Source organism: Eublepharis macularius, chromosome 10 (genome assembly GCF_028583425.1).
Source record: "Eublepharis macularius isolate TG4126 chromosome 10, MPM_Emac_v1.0, whole genome shotgun sequence".
Taxonomy (NCBI): domain Eukaryota; kingdom Metazoa; phylum Chordata; class Lepidosauria; order Squamata; family Eublepharidae; genus Eublepharis; species Eublepharis macularius.
The window spans coordinates 57,918,165-57,933,441 of NC_072799.1; the positions used below are offsets into that span (position 1 = coordinate 57,918,165).

Sequence of the window (15,277 nt, forward strand, 5' to 3'; positions counted from 1 at the left end):
AGACTAGCCTGTGCCATCTGACTCAGGCATTTTGGTGCAAATGCCTTGTTTTGTGGAGAATTTTGAATATATTCTCAATTAGAGTTGAAAGTTGGCAAGACAAAATAGATGATCGTAGTAGTCATACAGTGTCAATTAATATAGATCGATTTAACAATCCTAATACTATTATGTCTGTTATTAAAGAGATTAATTCCTACTCCTTTCCAGGGCCAATTCTTCCTCTTCTCTTTACAAACATATTTACCCTATTCATCTTGGTTTGCCAGTTCATCACCAGTTCAAAATAGTATATACCTATTCTGGATCACTTATTTATTTTATTTTTTATTTATTTATTTTCGATCTTTATTCTGCCCTCACCACATTTCCAGCAGGCTCAAATGCTCAATCACATGGTTAGTTGGCTTGCAATTTGATGTGCAGATAAAATTAATTACTAGAGCTTATACAATACATATTTCTAGATATTAATTCTATATAATCCTTTGGGAATATTTCTTTTAATTATTATTGATCATATCTAGATTCTAATTAATTTCACAGAGCCTGTAACTATCCCTGTTATTGTACAGTCTCTCAAGCTCACTTGTGAGGATAATATTTGCTAACTGATAAGTGTACTAAATGTAGGTGCATTTGTGAAGACTCCTAAAGGTCCCTAATGAGAGCTTCCTTAACTAATCGGCCATTTAGACCATTTAATTCATGCTTAACTTATTTTATTTTCAGGTATGTCAGAACACGTCAAGGATCCCACAACTATTGATGAACTTCACCTGGCTCCAGAAGAAATCCAGTCTGACTCTGAGGTGATTGGTGACATGTAATTGGGGTTTTCCAAAAATCAGCCAATCCAGTAACAGACTCAGACTGGAAAATGACCTTTAAGTAGTCTCTCTTTAACTTCTTTGTGTAACAGGAAAAATATAATTTAAAAATCTTAGATTAATGGCAAGCAGATTTTAAGTTAACTTGTCTCATTCACTGTAGTTCTGTAGTTTGAGTTTATATTATGCCATTAAGCAACCTGGAACATGGAGGCAGTGAGGATTTTGTAGATGCCATAGCAAGTATGTAGATTCTCCCCATAGATTTTTTTTTAAAGGGGCACCTGACATGATTCAGGTTAGGTGCATATGTGAACCTCTACTGTTCGCAGAATCCATGAAAAATTACTGTGCAAAATTGTTAGCCAACCAAACCAAGCATGAGCTGAAAAATATGACTTAAGAGAAGTATGAGGCAGCTCAGAGCCTTTTCATTTGGAAACTAGTTTTAACTTCTTGCTGGATTTACAAAATTTCCAGAAGCTTTGAGGTTGTGGGGGGAGTTGTTCTATTTTTGACAGGGGAAACTGACATACATGCAGTGCTTACTTTCTTATCAAGCCTAAACATATTTTGCTTTTAAACACATAAAACACCATTTATAACTTAGCATATAAAATTGTACTAACTGGCATATTTATGGAATTTTAAAATATAAATGTCTTAGTTTTCTACAAAAAAACTGTAAATATACCTAATAGTTGAGAGAAAGCTACAAACTGATGCACCCTGTGCAGGGTTAGTACATGTATTTTAATTTTGCAGGATGAGCAGGAAGAAAGAATAACAGTTGAAATTAGTAAGCAGTTGAAATTAGTAAGAAATAAAGTGTTTGGATAGAAACAGTCTGATAAAGTCACAGTAGGTGAGGCTGCCAGCATAGCAAGTTAAAATTTGTAGCACAGAAAACCCAGAACTCTAATATACTATGTAGTGGCATTTAAACATAAAGCATATCCTTGAAAAACACATTGTCTCTTTCTACAGTATATATAGGAATTATCATTAACTAATTCTGAAGATGATGTTCCTTTTTTATGTTATACATTTTTAGTAAGTAGAACCTTGTCTTAAAAAGCATTTCCCTGGTTCAAAAAAAGTAAAAAATATTTATTGGAGTTTTTTTAGTGCTCCCTAGCATTTCTCAATTTTGCCATGAGAAAAATTGAAAAAAGTCCTCAGCAAATGAATATATAAATCCCCTTAATTTTTCTAGCCTTCGCATCTTGTCTTCTAATATCAGTGCTTACAAAGTAGGTCCTGATTTGAAGGATACAATGAGATGTAGTTTCTAAGAGCGGTGACTCCCCATTTTGTAGTGGCTTGTAAGGGTCAGTGTTACAAAATCTTCAGTGTCCAGAAAGAAGAAGAACTTGTGAAGTAGCTCCAATTGATACATTGGGATCTAGCTTGTTGGTTTGGGAGCGTGGTTCTCCTTTTGAATAAAAGAAGTCCTAGATTAAATTCTCAGGCAAGTCATGCTTGCAGGGAAGGGAGGGCCTGCATCTTCCAGGTCACTGTTGACCACGGTAAGAAACAGGATGCTGAATTATACGGACCGTTGGTCTGATCTAGCAGGACTCTTCTTACGGTCTTAAGATAATTGGTCCAGAATTCTTATGGTATAAAATCAATTGAAGATCAAATAAAACAATAAATTCCACAAACAAATGCATGCAGCTCTTTTGCCTGTTCTATGAACGCTGTCTATGTGGATCAAAATTGTTGTGTTTTTTCTGTTTATGAGCTCAGGATTAAATCATATCTTCTCCCAGTTTGTGCAAATATAAGTAAAGTTAGGAAACTGATGCTTAATACTTAATTGCTCCCTCCATAATGAAAGATGAATTAACTATCCTTTCCCACCTCACTTAACTCCGCTGAGATTGCATCAGCCAATCTGGCGTTCATCTGCCTTGCTGCTCTCTTGAGAGGTGAAAATATATAGCTAATCTGTATCTAGAGATGGGAAGTGCAAAATAGTTGCAGGCATTATGAATAATTGCTGTGCTCTACAATGACGGTATGAAAATCCTAAGCAAGTACAACAAGGACCCTATGAGCCAGTGTAGCATGGTTAGATCATTGGACTATGTTTAGAGTAGCCCGGTTCAAATCCCCACTCAGCCCTGAAGCTTACTGGGTGACCTTGGGCCAGTCAATCTTTCTCGGCTTGACCTTTGTTGGGGGGATAGAACGAGGAAGGGGGAGAGACAAGTATGGTGCTCTGAACTCCTGGGAGGAGGATTAAAAACAGAGAGATAAATTTTAATGAGGATTAGTAGTTTGAGGTCCTGTCTGATGCACACAGTGTAATCCCTTATTGACTAAGGAACTGTTGTGGGAGGTTATTCAAGCTAATTTGCAGCCTGGCTGCCACCTCTGATTGCATCAGCTCTCTTGAACAAAGTGTGAAAGATTGAAGCAAACTATTGTCCAGTACTGACCTCATGGAATAACAGGTTTCAGCGTGGTAACAGTTTTGGAAAATAGTAAGTATTCAGTAGTACTGAACTAATTTGATAGGTTGACCAGCTCACAATTTGATAGGTTGACCAGCTTTTTAAGGGTTTAAGAGAATACTTTAAAAGAGGAGACACCTTGAGTATCAGTGAGAAAGGTATATTGTAAATGAAGTTAATAAATAATTTTATATATATATATATATATATATATATATATATATATATAAAACATTGACTTCTACTCATGAAACTGCATTTTTAATAAAAGATAGATTAGGTTTATAAGCTTCATGTTCTTAAAGGTTAAAAAAAGTAGTAAAATGCTTTTTTCTACTTAGAATTGCACACTTCACCACCATCAAAGAATGCCTTGCATCTACATCCATAGAAAATTGTCTTGCTACAATCATGTGGCAGTATTTTGTTCAAATTCAGCAACCGTGAATTGGTGCTTAAAAATCAGTTCATGCAAATGATTAAATAATGACTGCCACATGAGGGCACTCGAACACTAATTTGTATAATCTCAGAATGTAATTTGAACTTCACAAAACTTGTTGCATTTAATCTCTGCAGATGTGCTCTTTCAGATTGTCTACTGGTAATAATTTAAGACCTCTTGAACATTTCATGGTGTGTAGATTAAATGCTTTCATAAATACTTGCGGAGTTATTCCTCTCAATTAAATAACTGACAAATTTATGGGTACAAGCATTAAACAAGTGCAGCCTTGCAGTTAGCTACTTGTCATATAATTCCTTCTGGGTGAACATTTTTCCAGACTTGCTGTTTTGAGGCACCCTGTAACTAGTAAACTGTTTTTGGTCCTTGTCTGCAAGACTGGGCGAACCTCTAGCTTTTCACGTGGCTTTCATCAACTCCAGCCTGTCTTTCCTGTGAACTTACTCTGTTAGGCACAAAGCTAATTTTAGAGCACTTTGTGCAGTTACTACAAGTAAAACAAGAGAACTACATCTGTCTAGGATAGTATAATCAATTATTTCTAATTGCAATCAGTTCCTTTCTGCTTTTAGTGTCCTGAACCTGAACTTCCTTCTCCCATTTTAATGGAAAAGTGAATGCCCTTATTGGTTCCAGGATGTAGTGACATGCTGGTCTCTTAAATAGGTAGTGTCTGCATTTAGTGTGTTAATCTTTATTTAAAGCAAAGAAGAATAACACTTCAATTTTGGTACAAATAATAAATAACCAAGTGTAGACAGGGAGCTATCTCAAACCATCCAGCCTGCCATCTTGGGGGTGATGATGAGGGAATAAATAATTAAAAGAAGTTCTTTTGAAGTTGGGATATTGTCATCATTAATATATGCCAAAAATAAAATTAACAATATTTTTAAAACACATCACATTGTCCGTGATGATTCTATCAAGACTGTGGAGATGCAAGGGTTCTGTGTATGAGGCTAGATCAACATACGCGGTTGAATGAGGTGGTAGAATGGGACATACCACTGTTGAATGCTACCCATAAAACAACTTAGCACAAAGTGCAAGACTCCAAGTCCAATAGTACCTTAAAGACCAACAGGATTTCAGGAGTTTCAAGAGTCAGAACTCTCTTCATCAGATAAAAGTAGCACAGAGAAGTTCTAACCACCCAGCTGCCTGCAGTGCTAAAGTTCAATTTGAAAGGAACTTTTAACATAGAGAAGCCTTTATCTTTTAAATATGCAGTCTCGTATAGAGTTCTAGAAAGCTTGCACACTTTTTTCATAAGTCTGACTTGCAAACCCTTCCCCTTATTCAAGATATGAAGTTTTGGCTAAGGTTCATCAACGGTAGGGAGAGACATCCCTACATGCTGAGGGGTACTATGATAATTTAAAATGTTATGATTATATAATGTTAATAATCTTTTATTATATTTTTGAGCTTGGTAGGGTGTTACACGGCATGCAGTAGTCATGTGGCTTTTTTAGTTGGCGGTAATTGTAAATGTGAGCCTCGGTGAGTACCACTGATGTACAACAAAAAGTAAAACTGAAGTTGATACTCAAGTCTATAAAACAAGTGGCAGATGTTTATGTACTTGGTGCTATTTCTTTGAGCACTATTGGTCCTAGAAATGGCCTCTTATACACCAAAATAAATAGAACTGCGTTGGTGTTTCGCCAAATTAGTATTGTCAGGAGCATCTTGTGTTTCATGATTGGAAGAAATTGCTGTGCAACTTGGCAATTACTTTTGACTTGTGTAACACTGCAGGGAGCTTAACTGTAGTCTATGAAAAAGAATACATACTTGGGTTTCTAGAAGATGTAATGATTGCATAATCAATGTCTCATAGTATCAGTGCACTGAGATCTCTTCAGGGTTCAAATTTCCCAAAATATTACATTAGTAGAGTTTAGTGTTTTTTAAAAATATATTTCTCTTTGTGTTGCAGGACTGTTCAATGGCTCAAGAATCTCCAAAAAATTCAGCTGCAGAGATTGCTGTAACTAGTAATGGAGAACTTGAGGATTCGCACGAGCACAATTTTAATAGGGTATGAATATGTCTTTCTACTGATCTACTTGCCAGTAATATAATTAGATTAATGCTGAAAAGTACATTGTATAGATTACTTAACCATCTGCCATTTAGAGAAAGTGTAGTTACTCTGGAGACTAATACACATTTTATCCTATGTCAAGTGGTATATAACACATTAAGAGAAAATGACTGTTAAATTTTAATGTTTTGCCACTGAAACTCTTACTCACATCAATGCAATTTTGCTTGGCTTTCCTCCTCAATTTGAGTGTTAAGTTTGTCGGTGTTAAGGCAGGCTAAAAATTCAGGTGAATATATTGCAGAGACAAATATGAAGAAATGAGTACTTGCTGAAATCTGAGAACTTGCTTGACTACTGAATGACTAATATTCTTCCCTCAGTCATTCTGTCAGAGCTTAACTCCTGTTTTAAAGCATTTGTTTTTGAAGGAGTACAAAATAATGAATTGTATCCATATTGGAATGGAACTTTCCTGCCTCTACACCCTGGAAACCCACTGTTCTCTTCAAAACATTTCCCTGAGGGGTTAACTGAAGCCCCAGGAACAGCACTATGCAGAATGTGGAATGGCAAAATGGGCCTGCAGTAGGGTTGCCAGGTCCCTATACCCTTCCCGTATGCTGTGCATAGGATGACATCACTTCCAAGAAGTGACATCATTGCCCAGGCAGCTGGCCCAGTCCCATACTTTGTGCAGGGCCAGTTCAGCCCAGTGGGGACTTAATTGGCCCCTGAAAAACATGGAAGCATGCCCACTGCAGGGCTCAGTGACATCACTTCAGGGAGAGATGTCGTGCCTGCTAGGAGTGCCTGCTGCACACTTGCCCAGGAGGTTTCTGGCCTCCCAGGTCCCTTCCCCTGCCTTTCCCCCCCAGCTGGCCAGATAAGCATGGGGTGGGGGTGGGCAGAGGCTGGAAGCAGAGGATCCCCCACGGAGGGAATGGGATCTGTAGCCTGCAGCCACTTACTCTACTACTGCTTGTTGTGTTTAGGTAATGGTTGCCAATGCAATACTTCAGTAACCAATTTTCTACCACCTTCCTCTGCTGCCCTTTCTATTTCCACCACTCTGAGCTTTTCTGAAAATGATTTTTTTTATTTTAATTTTATTTACTTCATTTATATACTTCATTTATACTTTGCCTTTGTGGTGACCCAAAGCTCTGTCTCCCTGTGCATGTAGTATCCACTTAAGTTTATTGTGAAGTCCCAGTTTTAGGGACAAATTATTTTCTGCAAGTTACCTGGTACATAGGTAATAGGCGTAAGAAGTTAACAAGGTACTTTGAGACAGTTTCCCTAAAAAGAACTTACTGTGGAAAAATACAGAATATTCAAACATTACTGTTAAATTTTGTTTTAGCAGCTTGAGAAAGAGGATTGATTTAGCAATCAACATACAACTTTGTACCTATTATTATTATTATTATTATTTATATCCCGCCCTCCCCACAAGTGGGCTCAGGGCGGGTCACAACAGAAGATAAAATATACAAATGTACATCTCAGCCACTTCAATTAAATGTATCAATCAATATATATAATTCTCAGTCTGGCTAATTCTGAGGATACTTAAATCTGGAGACTGGAGATGTGAATGGATGAAACATGTTTCCAGATACCTGAAACTCCCCAGATCTGAAATCTAAGCAAAAAGATTGGAGGGGTTAAGAAACCCCAACATGATAAAGTATCTGTAGTTTTTTTAAAATTATTTTTAAAGATGCCCTCAGTGGCCCTTGCTAGGCAGCCGCAATAGTTTTGACAGCATTCCAGGTTTGCTTTCTGTCAACAAAATGTGGAGTGGGGGCAGGGCCTTTGAGCGAAGACTGATTGGGTCCAGGCCTGGTGGCAGCCACTTACAAACTGCTACCATGCAACTTCCAAGACTCGCCAAAGTCCAGCTACTTGCTACTGTTCAAAAGGAGCCACCCCCCAAAAGCCAGTGTGTGTAGTAGTTAGAGTTTCAGACTAGGACCTTGAATCCCCAATCTACCATGGAAAATAATTGGGTGACCTAGGCCAGTTATACATTTTAGCCTAATTTATGACACAGGCAGGGTTGGATCATCCATTAAGAGCACTAGGAGGCCTCATAGTTGGCCGGTGGCCTCTTTCCCCTGGCCAAACCAGTTCTGTGATAAAAGGCTTTAGCATGGCCTGACCAAGTCCCATCCAAGGTGGGTGGACTGGTACATAGCCTGCCTGAGTGAAGCAGGGAATCAGCACCAACCTCCTTTAAACCCCATGCAAAGTGAGGTGGGGGATATGCCCTCTGACCTGCCCAAGACCCATATAAGGCATGAGTGGTATCTGATTTGGCATGCTGCCTCTTATTTTCTTCTTTGTCGGGGTGGGGCAGGGTTTGGAAGATTGCTGCTTTATATCTCGCTCCTCCTTTGGGGTAGTAGGGCCTGGTGGACGGGCCCTTTTCCAGGGTTCCCATATATATATCTGATTTTCAGCATGGCCCCATACATGGAGACTTAAATCCAGAGACTGGAGCCATAGACAAACAAGACAGATCTTCCTACACATTGAGAAAAACCCAAGGTTTTCAGAAAAAAATCAGTAATCTAATAAATAAATTGCAAGGTTAAAAAAAAACCCAAATTAAAGCTGCACCTGTAGCTTTAAGAAATGAATGTCCTCAGTGGCTGTTGCTAGGCAACCACAACAGTTTTGCCAGCCTCCCAGTCTTAGTTTCTGTCCGTGAAAGGCAGAGGGAGGGGAGGGTTCTTTCCAGTAATGTGATCTTTGAGAAAGGACTCATCAGGGCCAGGCCTGGAAGTAACCACCAAGCTACTTAGTACCACATGACTTGCATGGCCTACCATGAAAGCCAGTGTTTGTAGCAGTTAGAGTTACTGTCTCGAATTTGGAAGACTTGGGTTCACATCAGCACTCTGCTATGGAAGCACAGTTGGTGACCATAGGCCTGTTGAAGCACGGGCCAGTTACACACTCTCAGCATAACTTACTTCAAACATTTTTGTGAGGATAAAATGGAGAAGAGGAGAATAATGAAAGCTGCTTTGGGTCCCCTTTGTGGGGAGAGGCTGGGTATAAATCAAGTAAATAAACAATAAATATAGCTGAAGATGGGAAGCTCAGATAAACGGTTGGTAGTTGAGAAGGATAAAAGGAAGAATGGAAAGTTGAGTGTAGCGGGATTGCTGGGAGAAGAGCAGATAGTGTGGGGAGGGGGTACAGAGTGCCCTTCACAAATCCTTGTGGGCACAAGTCCTACTGGGTCTGGCAACAGGCACCATGCAGTGACTGGCACGATGCAGAGTTTTCTCAGGCTGCCAGGGTGAAGGAAGGAGGATAAGCTGAAGACTGACAGAGGGAGGAGGAAAGATAAAAGTAAGTTGGCTTGTGCAGAGAAGGAAGCAGGAATGGGAGAGACTGTAGGGCCTTTGAGGAAGGAAAAGAGGAAATAGTGGGGAGGGGGAAATGAGATTCCCCTTGTAAGTCCTTAACAGGCCCCCCACTTAATACTCAAATATATCTTTGTTTTGGGGGGAGAACAAGAGGACATTGTTCCTCCACACTGCAGGCCCTTGTGGCATCTTTGAATCACCCAAGTTAGGTTCTCAAATGGTGGCAGGGTCCCTGTGTCAGACACATGGATACCATCAGACAAATGGATACCATCACTTCTGGTTTTGCCCTCAGTCTTATGAACAGCAAAAACTATAAGAATTGATCTCCATTTTTAATTGCTGAAAATTAGTTTTGAAAACTCAAGTATGTATTTTCCACTGTGAAGCTACTTAACTATACAAACAGCATTTGTAAACATAAATTGGCTTTGTTTTTCCAATGTTATTTCTGGTATTTTATACTCTTGATTATATGGCCAAAGTAGGTAAGGCTTTGGGATGCTTTTGTATGTAATGCTGACTGGGTATAAATAGTTAACATGTTAATTGCAGTTGTTCCAATGTAAAATGTATGTGCATACTGTATGGGTTACTGGTTTAATTATTAGCTTATATAGTTAGATGAATTGTTTGGAAAAAGCACTAAATAGGATTGCTGATGGGCAGAACCCTCTTTCCTCCTCTTTGGAACAGGAAACCATGCAAACTGAATTGCTACATAGGACAAGCAGCTAAAGTTCACTGCCTCATTCAGAATGAATAGTATCAGGAAGTTACATTATCATTTCAGTACTTGGTTTCATTTGTTTTTGTTCATTTGAGAGTACTCAACATAGTTTAAAAAATCGAACCTCTCCTCATACTTGGATGAAAGTATTAATGGTTGTTGTGGGTTTTCCGGGCTGTATTGCCGTGGTCTTGGCATTGTAGTTCCTGACGTTTCGCCAGCAGCTGGGGCTGGCATCTTCAGAGGTGTAGCACCAAAAGACAGAGATCTCTCAGTGTCACAGTCTGTGACACAGTCACTGTGACACTGAGAGATCTCTGTCTTTTGGTGCTACACCTCTGAAGATGCCAGCCCCAGCTGCTGGCGAAACGTCAGGAACTACAATGCCAAGACCACGGCAATACAGCCTGGAAAACCCACAACAACCATCGTTCTCCGGCCGTGAAAGCCTTCGACAATACATCAAAAGTATTAATCTTCATATGTAGAAACAGTGTGTGTGTTTTGACTAAAGATTTCCTGCAGATGACATCACAATTGAATAATAACATCCTACAATCCAAGCAGTTGTACTTGTAGATACATATTGTCCTAAATAGTTGTAGACAGGGCTTTTTTTCAGCAGGAACGTGGTGGAACGGAGTTCTGGAACCTCTTGAAAATGGTCACATGGCTGGTGGCCCCGCCTCCTGATCTCCAGACAGGGGAGTTTAGAGTGCCCTCCGCCAAGCGGTGCGGAGGGCAATCTAAACTCCCCTCTGTCTGGAGATCAGGGGGCGGGGCCACCAGCCATGTGACCATTTTCTCCAAGGGCAACCCACTGAGTTCCACTACCTCTTTTCCCGGAAAAAAAGCCCTGGTTGTAGATACATATTGTCCTCCTTTCTTCACCCTGGCTGCCTGAGAAAACTCTGCATACTTCATTGTCCTAAACTTTATCTCTGAAAACCCTGAAAGATAACCTTTTTTTTTCTGCATCTTAGTGGGCAGTCTCCTTTTGTCACTGTATGAGAAAGGCCAGTTAGAAACTTTATTGTGAGTCCATAAGGGCTAGTTCATCCAGGACTGTTTGGGAAAAAAGTCTTTGCATTATGTGACAGATGTATGTACCTGCTTTTCCATATGTGCATGCAAGTTCAGTCAATCTTTTGCTTCATGTGTCTATGCTGCTAATGCAACTTTGGCTATAACTAGACTATGGGTTCAGTCATGAACCACAGTGTGTGCCTAGCTCTCTAAGCATCTGCATAGGGCATAAATGATTTTTGGCTGCTGAGGGAAGGGATTTCCTTGAAGCTTTGTGGCAGTTGTGTCTTATCCCTCCGTTTAACCTATTACACAATACCAAGCAAGGAATAAAAAGTTAAAAATAGTGTTCTGCATTCCAAACAAAATAGGTAAGAGAAACAATGGGTAAAATATTTTATTTCACACAAAGATCCCTATACGTTTTGCATGCTGCTTCATCAGGGGATCTGTAAAGCAACCTTTTCTCAGGAAGTTCCTATGATAAGAACATCTTGAGAGAAAGTTGGAAAGATCCCCTGACGTAACAGTGTGAAATGCATGGGTATCTTTGTGTGGAATACAGTAAAATATTTTTTCCCTCTGCAGCTTCATTGTTCTTCTCTGCTTTGACTTTGTATTGGGTCCTCCCTTTTAATACCTACATTCCAAATAGCCCTTGAGGAAAGAAATTGTTCATTTTTTTTTTTTAAGTCTTTGAAACTGTCAAGTGGAAAATGAAGATATAGGTAGACTTTTGGCATGCATTTGTGCCTGTTATGGTCATTAACATTGTGGTTTTGGAACCAAAGCTGAAAATCTTTCTCAATAAAGTCTGAATCTGTTGATTAGAGATTAAAGCTGTAATCTCTGTTGATTGTTCATTGCTATAAGACTTTGACACTTAGCAAAAAAACCCCAAGAAAATGTCTTCCAGAACTTGGGAGTGGTAAGGGGATGAGAGAATGAATCTAGGGAGAAAGGGTGTGCAGAGGTCCCACAAAGAACAGTGTATCCCTCCTGGGCATCGATAGCTGAGGGAAAAAAAGATTTGTTCTTCTTTCTCAGGAAGCATAGAGGCCAAACCATGCTGCCTCTGATGTCTTCCTAACCTCTACTCTGGCTTCCTAACCTATGGTCCCATGAGAAAAGCACAAATGAAAACTATGACTCAGTTTAGGCACCATTCTAAAGTTTGGTTAGTGCTAATGATATTTTAGATCCCAAGTTATTTCTACTAGATTAGAGATCAAACGGAGCTATACCAATATTTTCCTCTTAGAAAACATTCACAGTATTTAATAGCGAAGAGAAATGGACCAGTCAATAGTCTGGGAGCCGCTTGTTGCAGAGTTACTGAACTAAGCTGATGTGAACATAAGCTCCTTGGATGGTAGACCACTGGGAGGCCCATGTAAATACAGGAATATCTTTAGGGGATGGGCCAACATGGCTAAGTGGTAGAACATCTGCTCTGCATGCACAAGGTCCCAAGTTCAATGTCCACTATCTCCAGTTCAAAGGAATAGGCAGAAAGGTCATATAAAGGATCTCTACCCCCAAACCCTGGAGTTCTGCTGTCAGAACCTTGATAGATTAGTGGTCTGACTCATTATAAGGCAGCTTCAAATAAGGGGAAATTCTGACTTCAGTCCATCTAGGAAGAAGTAGATGTATACTAAGGACAGGAACCAAAAAGCTGAAGAGATGTTTTCAGACTATAAATAGCAAGTCAAACGGCTAAATGTTTGTACAGGACAGCCTGTGTAAACTCCCTCCTACCATGAACAGAAAATGATGCCCAGTCTTTCTTCTTGTGTATTCTGTTGGCTCTGCACACCTGTAGCCTTATTCAGCACATGGTACCATCTCTTACTCAGGTTGGGTGAGGTGATGAGGTCCAATCCAAATAGGACCAAACAAGTTAATTTTGGCCCTTTCCGAATAAGTCCCTGCAGAGTTTGCCAATTGCTGGTTGTTTCATAACATGTTTATCTTTATAAAACTCCTCCAGTTTCTTGAGGCCTTGCAATAAATACTAATCAGGAGCTGTAGTATGAGGGCTCTTAGCATGTGATTTTGTATAACTCTGTGAAATAAAGGAGAATGTACAGCCTTGGAGACATTTACTAACGATATCAAGGACAATGTAAGACTTTGTTTATTTTGAACCTGAACTGTTCAAACATGTTTCAAAAGTCCTTATTGAATAAAAGTTACCCATATTTTACTCTTAACCACTTTTAACGAAGTTCACCTTTGTGTTTGTAGAGAGAGCCTGGTTGCCATGATGGTGGTAATGGTTAATTATTCCCTTCCCACTGCAGACCCCCAATTTGCCTTTGTCTCCCAGGAGCAGCGTTACAGAGAGCATGGCCAGAGGCAGCAAAAGTGGGGAAAGCCCATTCTGCTGATGAAATGCCTTCCCTTAGGAGAGATTAATTGCAGGATCCAAGCCATAGTAAGAAAATAGTTTATTCCATCCATATGAAACATTGAGCATCTTAAGCAGCGCTCCTTGCTGGTCAGGAAATATGATTCTATCTTAAATGAGTTTAGCTGGAATTAAGTTGCATTGACTGAGATGGAAACAGTGAATTTAGAGCTGCACCTTAAAGCCTCCCCAAATACAATAAAGACAGTAGGATTTGACAAAGTGCCTATTTCTTAGCTTTGGTGTTATCAGATCAGACAGAGAAAAGAGGATTGTTATGGGCTTACAGTAAATTTGAAGGTATTAATTAAAAACTATCAGCAGGAAAAATAGCTAGAATAGAGTATTGTCAATCGATATAAGAGTTGATGTGGATTCTTGACCCAATCAAAACACATTCTGGAAGAATTTGTGTCCAGTGGCACCTTAGAGACCAGCTGCAACTAACATTCTGGGAGCAAATTTATAGAAGAATAAGTGCCTCTCCCATCAAATTGGCAAGCTTCCCAAGCAGGTCCTAACTCACACCTGACAAAATACTGGCATATAAAGTGGCTCACAAACATCAGTGAAATCTGTGATAGCAGCTTTAAAAATGTATTGTGTGAAGTCATCATAATAGAATGTTGTGACACCATAAGCTGAATAGCAAGCTGTAGACTGCATTGTTTAAAATGAGCTTGAAAGGGCTCTGTAAGGCCTAAATGTTATCTGAGATTTTGACATGGATTTTCCTTTTTATTCCAATATTTCCAAGGACCTGAAGCGCTCTATACCAGCTGGACTTGGTCTGTCTGAAACCCAAATTACATCTCATGGCTTTGACAGTACCAAGGAAGGGGTCATTGAAGCTGGACCTTTTCAAGGTAAAAGTAACACATTATGTTGGGTGGTGGTATAAACATGCCACTAATGCCTCAAAAGAAATTGTTTAGTATTTGGAGATATGAAAAGTATTTCTACATTGGAAGAGTGTATGTGTTAGCAAGTCTTTTATTAAACCTGTAAAGTACTCTAGTGCTGAATTTTAAAGATTATTTCATGGAGATGGTTCAAAAAAAATAATGTGGTTGGGATTTAGTTGGTATACATGAAATGGTTCACCACCCATGTAGAGGCAATAACAAACTGCACCATTTGAAGTGACCCCAAGTTGAAACTTGGCATACAAACTCTCCCCCCCCACCCAAACAAATCCTAACTAACTTGAATAATTATGTTGCTTTAAGACAGAGAGATTTTTCAAGCAAATGTCTCAACACATCCAAAATGGTCTTTAAATATGTGTGTGCTGTGTTTAAAAAAAAACTCACTTCTTTTTCTTCCATTCTCACTGAAGTATGTGAGGATTGTATTTTAGCATTGGGATGTAATTCACATAGTGATTGTTACTCTTGCTTTGTGTATTGAGTTGTGAAGGTTCATCTCTGTTTTAGAAATAATATGTACTGTCAAATCTGTACTAGATGCCAAACAGGGTGTAAGTGATAGGGCTTAAGCTCCAAAGACAGTCTTACAGCCCAGTCATAAGCATATTTGCTATCAAGTCCAACTATATTAAGTGGGAATGAATGCAAGGGAGTAAATTAAAAATTGCAACCCTCATATCTTATTCACTTGAATGAATTAATACATAAACATAATTAATACATAGGTTAAAACTATTAATCATGGGAAAAGTTAAGAGCTGCATTTGTACTAATTTAAGTAAAAAATTAGCAGAGTACTATAATTCCAGATGTCTTACCTGGGAGATTACCTAGGTAATTAGAATGAGGCACCTGCTGTTCTGAAATATTGCATCTTAGACTTTTTAAATATATAATATACATTCAGATGAAATTACATTCACCTCTTTTGATCATACTTCTTGAGGTTAGAATACCATGAAAATCTTCTGTGGCTAACAAA

The 15,277-nt window shown here is 39.1% G+C and overlaps 1 protein-coding gene across 4 annotated transcripts in view; it reads left to right on the forward strand.

Annotated features, from left to right (window-relative positions):
* The window catches only part of ARFIP1 (ADP ribosylation factor interacting protein 1), a 51,505-nt gene that overhangs the window by 7,480 nt on the left and 28,748 nt on the right, over positions 1 to 15,277 (forward strand). For 3 of the 4 annotated variants that reach the window (XM_054990006.1, XM_054990008.1, XM_054990007.1), the window contains 3 exons: positions 733 to 812; positions 5,704 to 5,805; positions 14,124 to 14,232. In XM_054990006.1, the coding sequence (XP_054845981.1) occupies positions 733 to 812; positions 5,704 to 5,805; positions 14,124 to 14,232 (291 nt within the window). The remainder of the gene's footprint in view (positions 1 to 732; positions 813 to 5,703; positions 5,806 to 14,123; positions 14,233 to 15,277) is intronic. The other variant, XM_054990009.1, reaches the window with a different exon arrangement.